The 16,328-nt window shown below is 38.7% G+C and overlaps 1 protein-coding gene across 1 annotated transcript; it reads left to right on the top strand.

The window, feature by feature from the left end:
- The first annotated feature begins 7,217 nt into the window (after positions 1-7,217).
- On the top strand, positions 7,218-15,467 carry LOC311044511 (H-2 class II histocompatibility antigen, E-S beta chain-like). Its single transcript, XM_084056151.1, has 8 exons — positions 7,218-7,306; positions 7,605-7,859; positions 8,298-8,570; positions 10,442-10,658; positions 12,166-12,233; positions 12,886-12,999; positions 13,496-13,552; positions 14,383-15,467. The coding sequence occupies exons 1-7, from the start codon at positions 7,240-7,242 to the stop codon at positions 13,531-13,533; spliced, it is 1,032 nt and encodes a 343-aa protein (XP_083912277.1). The 5' UTR covers positions 7,218-7,239; the 3' UTR covers positions 13,534-13,552; positions 14,383-15,467.
- The last annotated feature ends 861 nt before the right edge of the window (positions 15,468-16,328 follow it).

Raw genomic sequence — 16,328 nt, 5'->3', positions numbered from 1 at the left:
TATAAACTACATTAGTAGCTTATTTTCATAGTCCTGGTTGCTTATTTCTCTCACTAAATCACCACTGCTTAGTGGTGTAAAAAGTACTCCAGTACTGAAACATAATAACATAAACATAAATAACATCACTCTGACACATGACAGTCATATCATGACAGTCATGAAGGAACTTCAACCTGGTTTTGTCTCTTTCTCCATTTACAACCCGTACATCTACATAAACGTTCACATTTACAATATAAAGTGCTGACCTCATGGCCATGGATGTTAACATTATGTACGGGCCCTCATAAGTACCCGTATCTTCCGTATTGTTTAATAAAAAGCATTTTAATCCGATTGGTGGCCATTTTCTCGATGTGCTTTCAACTACGCGCACCTATCGGTTGGGAGGTGTACTGCACTCTGATACATTATAACTCGATGAGAAAATGGCCACCAATCTGATTAAAATGCGTTTTATTGAACAATACTGAAGATACGGGTACTTATAAGGGCCCGTACATAGTTGTAACATCCATGGCCATGAGGTAAACACTTTATATTAAAAATATGAACGTTTATGTAGATGTACGGACTGTTAATGGAGAAAGTGCAAACACCAGGTTGAAATTCTGCCATGACGCTCGCGACAGACAAGCGTCACGTGACCCATGGCTACACTGCTTGTTGACATGTTTGTTTACCTTTGACTCCCAGAGGAGGAGAACAGCAGGAGGTGCGAGGAGGAGGAGGAGGAGGAGGAGGTGTTCATAAACAACACATTAAAGCTCTTCCTGTCGGCCAGCGCGTGCAGAGGGTTGATATTTGATGAAGGAAACCTCTCACCAAGCGACACCAGAACCACCTCCACGGACGCTGCCATCTTGAATGACGCAGAGCGTTAACGTACGTGCTGACGGCATGACGTATGATGATGAAGCAACGTATGTGAGAGAGAGCTGCCTGGTGGAAGAAAATAATCTTTTTTTTTTACTTAAGTAAGAGTGTCAATACTGTCCAGTGGTGGATTGAAGTACTCAGATATTTTACTTAAGTGAAAGTAAAAAATACCACAATATAAAAAATACTCAGTTACTTGTAAAAGGCCTGTGTTCAAAATGTTACTTGAGTAAAAGTACAAAAAGTATTGGCATCAAAATATACTTAAAGTATCAAAAGTAAAAGCATTAAATTTTTTGAAAATAGCAGATCTACAAGCTCACAATGGGTAGCGATGCGACACGTTGTGAGCTTGTAGATCTGCTTTTTTCAACTAGCCTATATAGGGCTAAGTGGTTAAAGGTAAGGTAAGTGATATATTTGTGTTGTTTTTTTGTTAAAAGGTTAAAGTAGTATATTGTGATAGTAATCATTGCTACAGAGCGTTTGTTCGGTCACATGGTCTCTCCAGCTCTTTACTAAACAGAATATAATACATGTTCAGGTAGGTGACAACATTTAAGCCAATCAGGAGAGAGCACTGAAAATGCATTATCTGTAAGAAACAAACACTCTTCACACCTTTAATGTATGTTTTAAAATGTAATTCTTTATATCTGCATAGTAACTAGTAACCAAAGTTTTCAATATATCTGTCTGTCTGTCTGTCTGCCTGCCTGCCTGCCTGCCTGCCTGCCTGTTTCAACTTTTAAATGACATCAGATTTAAGGTGTCCTTATTGACATAAAAAACACCTTGACATTACCAACAAGAGTCAAATAAAACAAACAAACCATAAATAAATACATAATTATGTACAGTCTGTCAGGTTGATCACTTCAACATGTCTCTCTAGTAACAGGTGATGTTTAATAAAATAATAATTCTGATTGGCTGCTCACACACACACACACACACACACACACACACACACACACACACACACACACACACACACACACACACACACACACACACACACACACACACACACACACACACACACACACACACACACACAGCATTTTACCAGCAATGCTGAACACACATAATAATATTTATACAGTATGTGCAAAGTAGACCAGTGGAGTGCTCCAGCATTTTATTTGGGTCTTCTCTTCTGTGCCCAGGTATTCTACTTTCTGATTGAAGATGTCCCTCTTTCTTTCTTTCTTTCTTTCTTTCTTTCTGTCTTTCTTTCTTTCTTTCTTTCTTTCTGTCTTTCTTTCTTTCTTTCTTTCTTTCTTTCTATCTTTCTTTCTTGTGTTTCTCTTCAACAGAGTCAGAATCATCTTTATTGTCACATCTCAGGTTAAAGGTGTAAAGAAGTGGGTGAAGTTATTTTTTGTGCAGCTCCATCGTTTTAGTTATTTTCAGAAAGAGAAAAAAAGAAGACGGGGGGAGGGGCAAGGAGAGAATAAAAGATGAATCAAACAAAGATATTTACATAAAGTATATACACATAGCTTATCTATCTGGTACTGTATAGACATAAGGTGCATAAGGTACATTATGTACATGAGGAGACATAGGGTGCATAAGGTACAGTATGTATATGAGGAGACATAAGGTGCATAAGGTACAGTATGTACATTAGGTTAAACATAAGGTGCATAAGGTACACTATGTACATGAGGAGGCATAAGGTGCATAAGGTACAGTATGTATATGAGGAGACATAAGGTGCATAAGGTACAGTATGTGCATTAGGTTAAACATAAGGTGCATAAGGTACACTATGTACATGAGGAGACATAAGGTGCATAAGGTACAGTATGTATATGAGGAGACATAAGGTGCATAAGGTACAGTATGTGCATTAGGTTAAACATAAGGTGCATAAGGTACACTATGTACATGAGGAGGCATAAGGTGCATAAGGTACAGTATGTATATGAGGAGACATAAGGTGCATAAGGTACACTATGTACATGAGGAGACATAAGGTGCATAAGGTACAGTATGTGCATTAGGTTAAACATAATGTGCATAAGGTACAGTATGTACATGAGGAGACATAAGGTGCATAAGGTACAGTATGTGCATTAGGTTAGACATAAGGTGCATAAGGTACAGTATGTGCATTAGGTTAAACATAATGTGCATAAGGTACAGTATGTACATGAGGAGACATAAGGTGCATAAGGTACAGTATGTACATGAGGTTAGACATAAGGTGCATAAGGTACAGTATGTACATAAGGAGACATAAGGTTCATAAACAGCAGCTATATACATGATTATGTGCAATAATCCACACTGTCGTCTTTCTGGAAACAGATGATGCAGCATCATATCTTTAATCTGATTGGCTGATTCTTCTAAACTATAAAACGAGTCCTCCTTCATTCTCTTTCAGACTCCAGAACTTCTCTTGAGGTAAACATGTGTTTATTCTCATCTGTTTATTCTCATCTATTAAATTCTGTTTAGTTTTGATCAGTGTTGATGCAGATTACAGAGCCACCCTCCTCATCCTCTCCTCTGTACTTCATGTCAAAGCGATCCCAGGAAGTAAGTACATTATATTTATGTTATGATATAATATATACATTTATATCTACTGTTATTATATAAAACACAATATGTACAGTACAATGCACAATACAAACAAATGACCTGTGACACACAAACACACACACACACACACACACACACACACACACACACACACACACACACACACACACACACACACACACACACACACACACACACACACACACACACACACCTCTCATGTGACACTTTGATCACATGACCAGTGTGTTTTTAAAGACATTTGATGGTTTCAGCAGTGAGATGTAATGAGGCTTAGATTGATGTTTAATGAACATAAACAGCATTTTATCAGCGACGCTGAACACACACACACACACACACACACACACACACACACACACACACACACACACACACACACACACACACACACACACACACACACACACACACACACACACATTTTAGCCTCTGTCAGAAGGGGGGGCAAGATTTTGTCATGGGGGGGTGGGGAGGGGATGGACACAAAAACTATGGAACGCTGACTGGTATTATATTACACTATGGAACTGGAAATAATAGAGCATATTCACATGGCGGCCATTTTGAAATTTTGCATTGAAGAAACGGGGTGGCATTTCATTAACTTAATAATAAAATGGCCGCCGTGTGAATATGGTCTTCAGAGACCACACCCCCTTGTCACCCTGCATAATAATACATATGTGCAGAGTAGACCAGTGGAGTGGAGAGCATTTTATTTGGGTTTTCTCTTCTGAAGTGACCAGATATTTACGGGTCCATTTGGTTCCATTTGTACACTCTCAGAGTTATGGGGGTCCTTGCAAATAAAACATTTGAGAACCACTAGTAGGACTCCTAATGTGTCATATATAGTGTCGTAGTAAATCAGAGCCAAACATATTCTGAAGAAAACCCAGAGACATGACATTCAGTAATTGGGTCTTATGATTAAAATAAGAACATTATAATGGTGTGTAAATGAAGAATTTGCCACGGACACATTTGTCCGTGTACGGTCATATTAATGACCCCTGGGGTAGACATACTGTAAGGTGCATAAGGTACAGTATATGCATGAGGTTAGACATAAGGTGCATAAGGTACAGTATGTATATAAGGAGACATAAGGTTCATAAGGTACAGTATGTACATGAGGTTAGACATAAGGTGCATAAGGTACAGTGTGTACGTAAGGAGACATAAGGTTCATAAGCAGCAGCTATATATATGATTATGTGCAATAATCCACACTGTCGTCTTTCTGGAAACAGATGATGTAACATCATATCTTTAATCTGATTGGCTGATTCTTTTAAACTATAAAACGAGTCTTCCTTCATTCTCTTTCAGACTCCAGAACTTCTCTTGAGGTAAACATGTGTTTATTCTGATCTGTTTATTCTGATCTGTAATATATTAGAGTATATTTATAAATATATACATGAGATGTAATGAGGCTTAGATTGATGCTTAATGAACATGAACAGCATTTTACTAGCGACGCTGAACACACAAACACACACACACACGCACACGCACACACACGCACATGCACACGCACACGCACACGCACACGCACACGCACACGCACACGCACACACACACACACACACACACACACACACACGTACACACACACACACACACACACACACACACACACACACACACACACACACACACACACACACGACATTTAAGCCCATATGATCAGGGCCCTTCTGGTAGTTCTAGAGTCAGGTTTACTCTACCTAACAACACTATTAGGAGCTAAATGTGTTATTTTTTTTTATTAGTAGTATTGTGCACTGGGTTAGATAAAGGGAAGGTTAGACACATTTCTGACCAATTTGTAAAATAAATGCTTACCACTAGCTTTCTTCACAAACATGTACATAAAGGTGTCTACAAACACCTTTCAATTTGTGGGAGCCAATCAAAGTTGGGGTACCCGGAGGGCCTGGGAAAAAAAACTGGAACAATTCAAATTGGCGAAAATGAACTTGTGGGATGTCTAATTATAGTTTTTCGGGGGTCCTGAATCCATTCCAACCATTAGTTTTTAGTAAAAAAATACTCCTGGCCATAAAAGTGACCACACATACTTTTCAGGGGCCTATCCATCACATTGTGGTGGCTATAATTGTCATTAGCTGGGCCCTCTCAGACCCCCACCTTTCAAGCAATGCATTCTGGGATAGGTGTTAAAATGTCACAGATCACAGAAGTGAACCTTTCAGGTTCTGTTTATTCAGCTCTCTGTATCTCTGCTACACATCACTCTATAAGCCATATCTCCTAAACTGGTGGGTCAAACTGTACAACCAACATGTCAATGTGTAGTTATGATTCCTGCTTTCATATGACATGACAACATGTCAATGTGTAGTTATGATTCCTGCTTTCATATGACATGAAAAAACTAAAATGAAAACATTAACAATGACAGGCTCTGTGTCGTGGTGGGTCACATGTGTATACTAAAGTGAGTTGTGTACAGGGGTAAAAGATTCGGTCCCGGAACGCCGTTCCGTTAAGAAAAAGTCAAAGGCAGCTGTGAAAATCCCATATTAAGTAACCTGCCACAGACCCATGGCCATGTTCAAGAAGAAAACATAATCTACCAACGTCAGATTAACATACAGGGCGTCATGACCATTCATTGTGCGAACGACGGGACTCCCTCACTCTCACAGATCTGTGATTTCCCCCCACTTTTTGTCTGACTTTTGTTTTTTCTCCCCCGATATAAGCTGCTGCTTTCATCCCAATAGCGTGAAGTAGTTTCAACTAGGCTACCTGGGTACTTTTACAGTAGAAGTACAGTACAGTAGACATTTTCGCACGCACACGCACGGCACATGCGTGCCGCATGTGTCAGTTACAACAAGAACTGTCAGCCACTTTCACCTGGTTGTGTATAAAGTGCAGTATTGCTTTCAAGTAGTACAGGATGCGTTGGCAGATAAAGTGCATGATTATAGATGTTCACAAGCAGTGGTGGAAAGTAACTAAATACATGTACTCAAGTCTCTTCTGTTTATTCTGATCTGTTTATTCTAATCTGTTTATTCTCATCTGTTTATTCTCACATGTTTATTCTCATATGTTTATTCTCATCTGTTTATTCTCATCTGTTTATTCTCACATGTTTATTCTCATATGTTTATTCTCATATGTTTAGTCTCATATGTTTAGTCTCATATGTTTATTCTCATCTGTTTATTCTCTTCTGTTTATTCTCATCTGTTTATTCTCATATGTTTAGTCTCATCTGTTTATTCTCATCTGTTTATTCTCATCTGTTTATTCTCATCTGTTTATTCTCATATGTTTAGTCTCATCTGTTTATTCTCTTCTGTTTATTCTCATCTGTTTATTCTCATATGTTTAGTCTCATCTGTTTATTCTCATCTGTTTATTCTCATCTGTTTATTCTCATCTGTTTATTCTCATCTGTTTATTCTCATATGTTTAGTCTCATATGTTTATTCTCATATGTTTATTCTCATATGTTTATTCTCATCTGTTTATTCTCATCTGTTTATTCTCTTCTGTTTATTCTCATGTTTATTCTCATCTGTTTATTCTCATCTGTTTATTCTCATATGTTTAATCTCATATGTTTATTCTCATCTGTTTATTCTCATATGTTTAGTCTCATATGTTTATTCTCATCTGTTTATTCTCTTCTGTTTATTCTCATCTGTTTATTCTCATATGTTTATTCTCTTCTGTTTATTCTCATATGTTTATTCTCATCTATTAAATTCAGTTCAGTTCTGATCAGTGATGATGAAGATTACAGCCACCCTCCTCATCCTCTCCTCTGTACTTCATGTCAAAGCGATCCCAGGAAGTAAGTACATTACAGTATATTTATATTGTTATACATACATTATTTATATATATTTTGATGAATTAAATATAAATCGATATTGTTATTAAGATAAACAAACATTATGTCCTGAAATAAATCATTATGAATCTGTTTCATAATATTATAAAAACATTTAAATCTGTTGAATAAAATGTTTGACAGGAAGATACTTCTAATATTCACCTTTAGAACCAAACATGACTGTTTAACATGATGATGATGATGATGATGATGATGATTGTTGTTGAATTTAATGTCATCTTTGTTTTATTTCCAGTGTTCCATGAACACATTCAACTCCTTAGCTGTTCAGACACAGTTAAAGACTCATATAAAGAGGTCATGCAGGGACTGGATGGTGAAGTGTTGTTCTACGCAGACTTCAACAAAGGGAAGGGGGTGGAGCCTCAGCCTCCGTTTGTAGATCATATCACCTACACAGCAGGTTATGCAGTAGCTGTGGATCGGCAGCACTTCTGCAAAGGCCAGCTGGACTCCATTCGCACTGCCTTGAAGAAACCACCAGTGAAAGGTACATGAATACTATGAACACAATAGTTATTAACTAAAACGGTTGAATATATTTAACATGAATGAAGATGTTTAAACACGTATATTATATTAAGCATTTATGATGCAAGAATGTGGACTTCAATAGTCTTTTTCATGTGATAATGAGTGACCTCTGAGTTTCACATTTACGCTAGGCGGGAGAATAAATGAGACACACACACGCTTTGGGGAGGAGGGGGTTGAGGGGGTTGAGTGGCCCCGCCCCCTCCTGCCTCCTATTACTCTGTGGCTCTCTGTTGAAATCTGCCATTTTAATGGCAGATTTCACATCCTGAACCTATTTTAGACTTTATGTAGTGACATATTTGGCCGATAGGGGGCAGTTAGCCTAGTGTTGATATTATACAGATGATAATAAAACTGAACATTAATGACATTTTTAATTGTCTATTTCCAGATGGATATGTGTACTATGAGGCTCACCGCTGTGTGTTTAACTCCAGTGAGCTGAAAGACATACAGTACATACTGTCAAATAATTTCGATGGTGATGAGCTGCTCAGGTGGGACAGTAGAGTAGATCAGTATGTTGGATACACTGAGTTTGGTGTGAAGAACGCAGAGCGCTGGAATAAAGATCCTAGAGAACGGGCTGTGAGGAGAGCACAACGAGAGGCAGTCTGCAAACACAAAACTGAGATCTACTACCGTGCTGTTCTGAACAAGAGAGGTGAGCTGATCTCAGAGCAGCACTCAACACTCATCACCTCATAAACTATAACATGACATCATAATAAATCATTCTATTCAGAGATGATTAATGGTGTTAATATTGATCTGATAATGATTATAAAACATCCCTTGGTCTGGGCCGTAGCGTGACGGCTGGCAATGCCAGCCTGACAGCGTGTCCCCGACGACCTTTACTGCGTGTCGCCCCCCCCCCCCATCTCTCTCCCCATTTCCCTATCCCTCTTTAAAAAAAACAAAAAACATTCCTTAACCCATTCAATCCCAGAACGCATCTCTGTCATTTTAGATTTATTTAGCTATTCAAAAATAGCAGATCTAGAAGCTCATAGCGCGGCACCGAGTGCCGCGCTATGAGCTTGTATGTCTGCTATTTATTTTTAAACTGTGAAAATTTGTGCAAATCTTGAATGTACAGATTCTAAAGGGAACATTTGTAACTCAAATCTTTGCTTCTGGGGGTCCCTGGAACAACATATTTGACAAATGTTTGCTTTAAAAATATATATATCTAAAGAGTTACACATATTGTGACGATTTTTGAAAAAATAGCAGATCTACAAGCTCTGCGGCACTCTGTGCCACGCTATGAGCTTGTAGATCTGCTATTTTTTCATGTAGATCTGAATAGCCAAATAAATCTTAAATGACACAGATGCGTTCCCGGATTGAATGGGTTAATATTCTGAGAAACATTTCAGATCCTCTTGATTTATACTGTATCCTAACACGCTGTCACACAGTGGAAATAGCAGATCTACAAGCTCACAACATGTGGTGTCACCATCGTACACAGAGTATAAATGAAACATATAGATCTATTTCTGAGTGTTTTCACCTACATATAATGACCTTCCTAAAATAGAGACACCAGGATTAATGTTTTTAAATGAACTTTAAAAAGAACCATGCAGGCTAAAACACACCTCTATACACTTCATTTACCCTGATTTTATATTTAATTATTGTCTTTACTAGTTTGTTTTGTATGTTTTTAATCACTTTAGTAATATTTTACAGGTTTATGTGTGTTGTTTTGTTTTGTTTGTTTCTACTATTTTCATGAAATGCTATTGCTTGGTTTATTTTTGTTCATGTAAAGCACTTGTCCAGGGTGTTTTAGAGAAGGGAGAAGAGTCTAGGACGTGTGGAGCGTTGTCCAGGGTGTTTTAGAGAAGGGAGAAGAGTCTAGGACGTGTGGGACGTTGTCCAGGGTGTTTTTCAATTCATTCCCTATGGAAGTCACTTGGTTTGATAAAACTGACTTGCTTCGCCGCTCTATAGCTTTACCCCCCCCCCCCTCCCCTAAGGCAAGTGAGTTTTGTCAAAACATGTGACTTCCATAGGAAAGGAATTGAAATGGCCTTATGCCTCACGTAAGGCATAAGGCCGCCATAAAACAAATGGTTTAACTGTGTGAGTGAGGCCTACATTTGGAGCGTTGTCCAGGGTGTTTTAGAGAAGAGAGAAGAGTCTAGGACGTGTGGAGCGTTGTGTTTTAGTTCTGACAGCTTCCCTGTGTTAGCTGATCTGAGTGAGCGGGAGGGGTTGTAGGGTTGGATCAGGCTTGAAGATATGGGGGTGTCATACCTTTGGTTGCTTTGTAGGCCAACATCAGAGTTTAGTACTCTGTGAGGGCAACAACTGGGAGCCAATGGAGGGAGAGGAGAACGGGGGAGAGCCGGGAAACGTGAACATTTTGGCTGGTTGAAGACCAAGTGTTTTTCAGCTTTCTGGATCATTTGGATCTCATTTGGATGATATACAATTATTAATGATAATGACATGTTCCTCTGACTGGTAATGATAATACTAATAATGATAATGATAATAATAATCATCTTTTTTTAGGAGTGGAGCCCAAAGTGAGACTGAAGTCAGAGACTCCCCCTCGTCGTGGTGAACACACTCACATGCTGAGGTGCAGCAGCTACGACTTCTATCCTAAAGTGATCCTGGTGACCTGGTGGAGAGGTCAAGAACCTTTGACCTCTGGTTTCTCCTATGCCGATCTGTCTGATGGAGACTGGTACTACCAGTACCACTCCTACCTGGAGTACACACCCAGGTACACACCTAACAGACACCTATACATAGAAATACACACCTCTACTGGTACTACCAGTACCACTCCTACCTGGAGTACACACCCAGGTACACACCTAACAGACACCTATACATAGAAATACACACCTCTACTGGTACTACCAGTACCACTCCTACCTGGAGTACACACCCAGGTACACACCTAACAGACAACTATACATAGAAATACACACCTCTACTGGTACTACCAGTACCACTCCTACCTGGAGTACACACCCAGGTACACACCTAACAGACACCTATACATAGAAATACACACCTCTACTGGTACTACCAGTACCACTCCTACCTGGAGTACACACCCAGGTACACATCTAACAGACACCTATACATAGAAATACACACCTCTACTGGTACTACCAGTACCACTCCTACCTGGAGTACACACCCAGGTACACACCTAACAGACACCTATACATAGAAATACACACCTCTACTGGTACTACCAGTACCACTCCTACCTGGAGTACACACCCAGGTACACATCTAACAGACACCTATACATAGAAATACACACCTCTACTGGTACTACCAGTACCACTCCTACCTGGAGTACACACCCAGGTACACACCTAACAGACACCTATACATAGAAATACACACCTCTACTGGTACTACCAGTACCACTCCTACCTGGAGTACACACCCAGGTACACACCTAACAGACAACTATACAAAATGCCCCCCCGCCCCAAGTGTTACTCACTTGCTGAAAATGCCCCCCCCCCCCCCCACACACACACACACACACACACACACACACACACACACACACACACACACACACACACACACACACACACACACACACACACACACACACACACACACACACACACACACCAATTCCTCCAAGTCCCGACCATGTTCATCACCAGTCCACTCCAGACACAACCACGCAGCAAGCTCGTCATCGTGCACGCATGACGAACGCACACAGAGACCCGCGCGCGAGCGTGTTATACATGAATACACACACAGGAACACGCTATTACGTGCGTATCTCGTTACTAAGTTTCTTCTGCCTCTTGCCTTCCTATTTTTCCTACAATGGGCAGGGAATAGTGGAATACACAATAAACACTAGAGCAGAGGAGAGCCCAGCGGGGCATTCACACTCCTACACAATAATAGTCAGTTATTTTTCTCCAAGTTTTTTTCTTCATAGAATAAAATATTAACAAAGATCAATGGATCAATGTGTTGAATCACGGTGCGTTTCAGCGTGTAGATCGGCTACTTTCACAATCTGTCCTAATTTTAGTGCTAATTAACAGCTGCTCACTCACTGCCAGACCGGGCGGGGAGGAGGGGCCGCTTCAGCTCTGAGCAGATCCACATGGACACACATTCTACTTCATGATTATTTTAAATATCAGTATAAACTTATCTTATTTCCTGTAACAGTCTAATGCTATGTGTGTGTGTGTGTGTGTGTGTGTGTGTGTGTGTGTGTGTGTGTGATACAGATCAGGAGAGAAGATCACATGCATGGTGGAACATCCCAGCCTGACCGCGCCTATCAAGATGGACTGGGGTCAGTTACTGTAATCTACTGTAATGTGTTACACTACACTCTGTTTTAAGGGTTAAAGGATTATTCTCTATTTGTACCTGAAGGTATATTTGTTTTGCTGAACGTAAAAACATCGATCAGCTTAGTTTACTAATGTCTGCAGATAATCATCTTTTAGGTCTGAATATGATAGTATATGATATAATATCATATCATATCATATCATATCATATCATATCATATCATATCATATCATATAATATAATATAAGCAAGGGATAATGCATGGGGAGGCAGTCATTATTGAAATTTAAAGCCCGACAGGGCGATTAACCACCGAGGCGCAGATAAACAAGGAAGTGCAGTGGATCAAATAGAATCACTTTTCGGTCATTGCATCGTCTATTTCTCACTTCAAATGTTTTCAAAAACATTCTTGAGAGCAACGTTTAGTTGTAAATGACATTGGTTGTTTGTTTACATGGCTGTCATGTTGGATAAAGCATAAAACAAAGCAGCGGAGGTTGATATGAGCAGGTGTTCTGAGTCTCTGATTACACAGCGGTCCGTTATTGAGCTCAGCGGTCATTATCGAGAAATAATGACCGATGACTGACCAATCAGAATCGAGCATTCAACCAAGCCGTGTAATAATATAATATTTGTATTGTCAGATTTCTCCATGCCAGAGTCAGTGAAGAACAAGGTGGCCATGGGAGCATCAGGTCTGGTTCTGGGTCTGGTCTTGTTCCTGTCTGGATTCATCTACTTCCAGTGGAAGAAACGAGGTGATTATTATTATTATTATTATTGTTTAATTAACATGTTTAATAAACATGTTTCATTAATTATTATACTACCAGTGGAAGAAATTAGGTCAGATCAACAGAGGATCACATGACATGTGGAACCCTCACAGAAATGCAAACACACAAACAAACATGTAAAGCCACAACCTAAACTGGTTTATATTGGTTTAGAACCTTAACCGGTTTAGACCAGTTTAGACGACCTAGTTAGAGGTCAAAGTGTGTTCTATGTTGTCACATTTAGCTTTAATACATCAGTGTTACATTTAGTCCTAAATAAGAGTCAAATGTTCACATTAGTTCTGATGCAACATGTGACCCTGATGACTGAACCCTAATGTTGTTGTGTTGTTGTGTTATTGTGTTGTGTTGTGTTGTGTGTATATTTATGCATTTTATAGAGAAATACACACAATACAGTACATAGGATTTATTTGTGTGTGTGTTTTAACTGTCTCTCTTCTTCTTCTATCAGGTCGTGTTCTGGTGCCGACAACCAATGATGATCTTTAGACTCCTCCCACACACCCAGGTTCACTTCCTCTTTCTTTTTAATTATTTCAATTATTTCCATCACTATCAGGACCCAATGATTCAGTACATTTAGACAAAAAGCTATAACAACCTGATTAACGGGTGTATCTAACTTCTCTCAGTTGTTCCTAATATGATTTTTCCCGTAGAATCCATTTCTGCGTGGGTCATTTTTGTATTGCACATAGTTAATGAGAAAATTTGCATATTTGATTAAACTAGCAGAATTAACGAGTAGAGGTCATCCAACTTGTGTTTTGGTGGTTTTCTGACAAACTAATGAACATTTTATCTCATTCAGGTGTAAGGACCTTTACATTGTAACCATTGGGTATATGGTAGCTGTGTCTAATTGAACACAACATTTCAGTGAACTGAACCCAATGATTCAGTTCATTGAAAACACTGATCATTCCATCACTATCAGGATCAAAGACAGAACCTTGTGGTCCAAAGGAGAGTGTTCTACCAACTGAGCTGCCCTTCCTACTAAGATACACTATTGACAAAGTATTGGTCAAATGTTGTTTGAATGGACTGAGTTGTTTCTACTTTGATGGTTACTGTAGTTGCAGGGAGGCTACTGGGAGGTTAGGTTTTTAACTAGTTTACTAATAACTTGTTCATGATCTATTAACTATTTATAGCATAGTTTTAAATCATTAAATCATTAACCACTAACAAACATTTAACAAGTCATGAATAACACATTAACTAATCATTTGGGAACGATTAATTCACTATTATAAGGTAGGGTTATTCTAAAGTGTTAACATGTTCACACAGTTAATACATTCTGATTCTTATTGGTTTATTGTCTTTTCACAGAACACCTGGGTGTGTTTTCAGAGAAGCAGAGAGTCATCGCTGCCCCTGGTGGAGAGAGGAGGCAATACATGTGTGTCCATTCAGCTTTTAAATAATCATAGCAGCAGCACAATGATGACATCATCAACCTTTTAAATAATCATAACAGCAGCACAATGATGACGTCATCAACCTTTTTCACAGATGTGTCTTTTAAACAATTAAAAATGCTAATTGGCTAGCCAAGGCTAACGATAATTAGTGTGGAGACTTGTGGAGTCTTTTTCGTCTACGTGGTTTTGAGGTGAGGTTAGGGTTAAGGTTAGGTTTGTAGACATAGTTTTAGTGAGGTTAAAGTCATTTATTATGTAATCATTTATAATGTGTGATAATTAATGTGTTACGATCATTATGACATCAGTCCCTGTGATGGGTGGACCTGATCCTCTAGGGGTCTGAGGTGATGGGTGGACCTAGACCCTCTAGGGGTCTGAGGTGATGGTTCCACCAAAATTAGACAATGGTGGGCTGCCATAGTCTAGGAAATTAATGGGAAACACTGATGACATGCAATCATTTATGTTAAGTAATGATTTATATGTAATAATTATGTAATCATTTGCAATATGTAATCATGAGCAGGGAAGCAGATCTTAATTTAAGGGGGAACCACAAAAAAATGACTTTCTGGAGGGAACATCAATAATATCACCAACATAGAGTTAACGCTTGGATTTTAAACAAACTAATAATGTTCACAATGATTACAGTTTGTCTGACATTTAGCATTAAATATTGACCAAATCCATGTTCAATATATGAAAAACAAACTAATGTCGACAATAACAGAAAGGTCGTTCAAACTTTACTAAAGTAAAGAACAAAAGTAGTGTCTAATTCAGACAGTTTAGATATTCCTTGGTCAGTTTTATTTATCTTTCCGTTTTTCAGCTCCACTGTTGTGTATCTATCGTTCATATTGGCTGAACTTCACTCATTAAACTAGTTAACAGCTCTGTGGACAAGTGATGATGATGAAGATGATGAAGCTTGTGGATGTATTTATTTGGTAGTTGTTGATGATCAGGACACACAGGTGGCAAAAACAAAACCTTGAAATATTTGAAAAATATATTTAAATGATATAATTTATTTCTAAATACTTTATTGTGTCAGACATGTCCCCTCTTTCTCCCTGGGATCTGCACCCCTGACCATGAATGGTTTGAAGTTTAGCCGTTAGATTGTGGGTTTCATTTGCTTGGTTTGAATATCAATAAAAGAAGGAGAAACATTGTGTCACATTGAGTCACTTTAACTTCCACAAGGTCACACCAAACCCACTATTTACAATTTACAATACTTTCTACTTTTACTCCACTACATCTCAGAGGCAAACATTATACTTTTACTCCACTACAATTATTTGAAAACGTTAGTTACTAGTTACTTTTCAGATATACATTATTATGACATTATGAAACATACATTAACCACTTTAGCCCTATTTTTTTTACCTAGGGCTAGGCTATTAGAAAATAGCCGATCTACAAGCTCACAACGCGTCCCATCGCGACCCGTTGTGAGCTTGTAGATCTGCTTTTTTCAAATATTTTAGTACTTTTACTTTTGGTACTTTAAGTACATTTTGATACCAATACTTTTGTACTTTTACTCAAGTAGATTTTGAATTCTGGACTTTTACTTGTAAGAGAGTATTTCTATATTGCAGTATTGGTACTCTTACTTAGGTAAAACATTTGATTACTTTTTCCACCACTGGTCGTAATCTACGTCTAACTGTATAGATGTTTTACAGACAAACTACCATAGGCTAGTCTACTTCAGAACCACCAGAGACGCAGGGCATCACCGGCTGGCTCCTGTCCAATGAGCAGCTCTCCACCTGGAGCGCACACTGTCCCAAAACTACTCACTATTAAATGATGATTATTGAATTATAGAAA

The sequence above is a fragment of the Gymnoscopelus microlampas genome (genome assembly GCF_963454915.1).
Source record: "Gymnoscopelus microlampas genome assembly, chromosome: 4".
NCBI lineage: Eukaryota > Metazoa > Chordata > Actinopteri > Myctophiformes > Myctophidae > Gymnoscopelus > Gymnoscopelus microlampas.
Note: the sequence above shows the minus strand (reverse complement) of the source record. Positions and strands in the feature narration are given on the sequence as shown.

Excerpts from the sequence above, each read along its gene's own strand:
- LOC311044511 (XM_084056151.1), top strand. The coding sequence starts at position 7,240 with ATGATGAAGATTACAGCCACCCTCCTCATCCTCTCCTCTGTACTTCAT. Across the intron at positions 7,860-8,297 it reads GAAGAAACCACCAGTGAAAG|ATGGATATGTGTACTATGAG; the intron begins GTACATGAATAC and ends GTCTATTTCCAG. Across the intron at positions 12,234-12,885 it reads GCCTATCAAGATGGACTGGG|ATTTCTCCATGCCAGAGTCA; the intron begins GTCAGTTACTGT and ends TTGTATTGTCAG.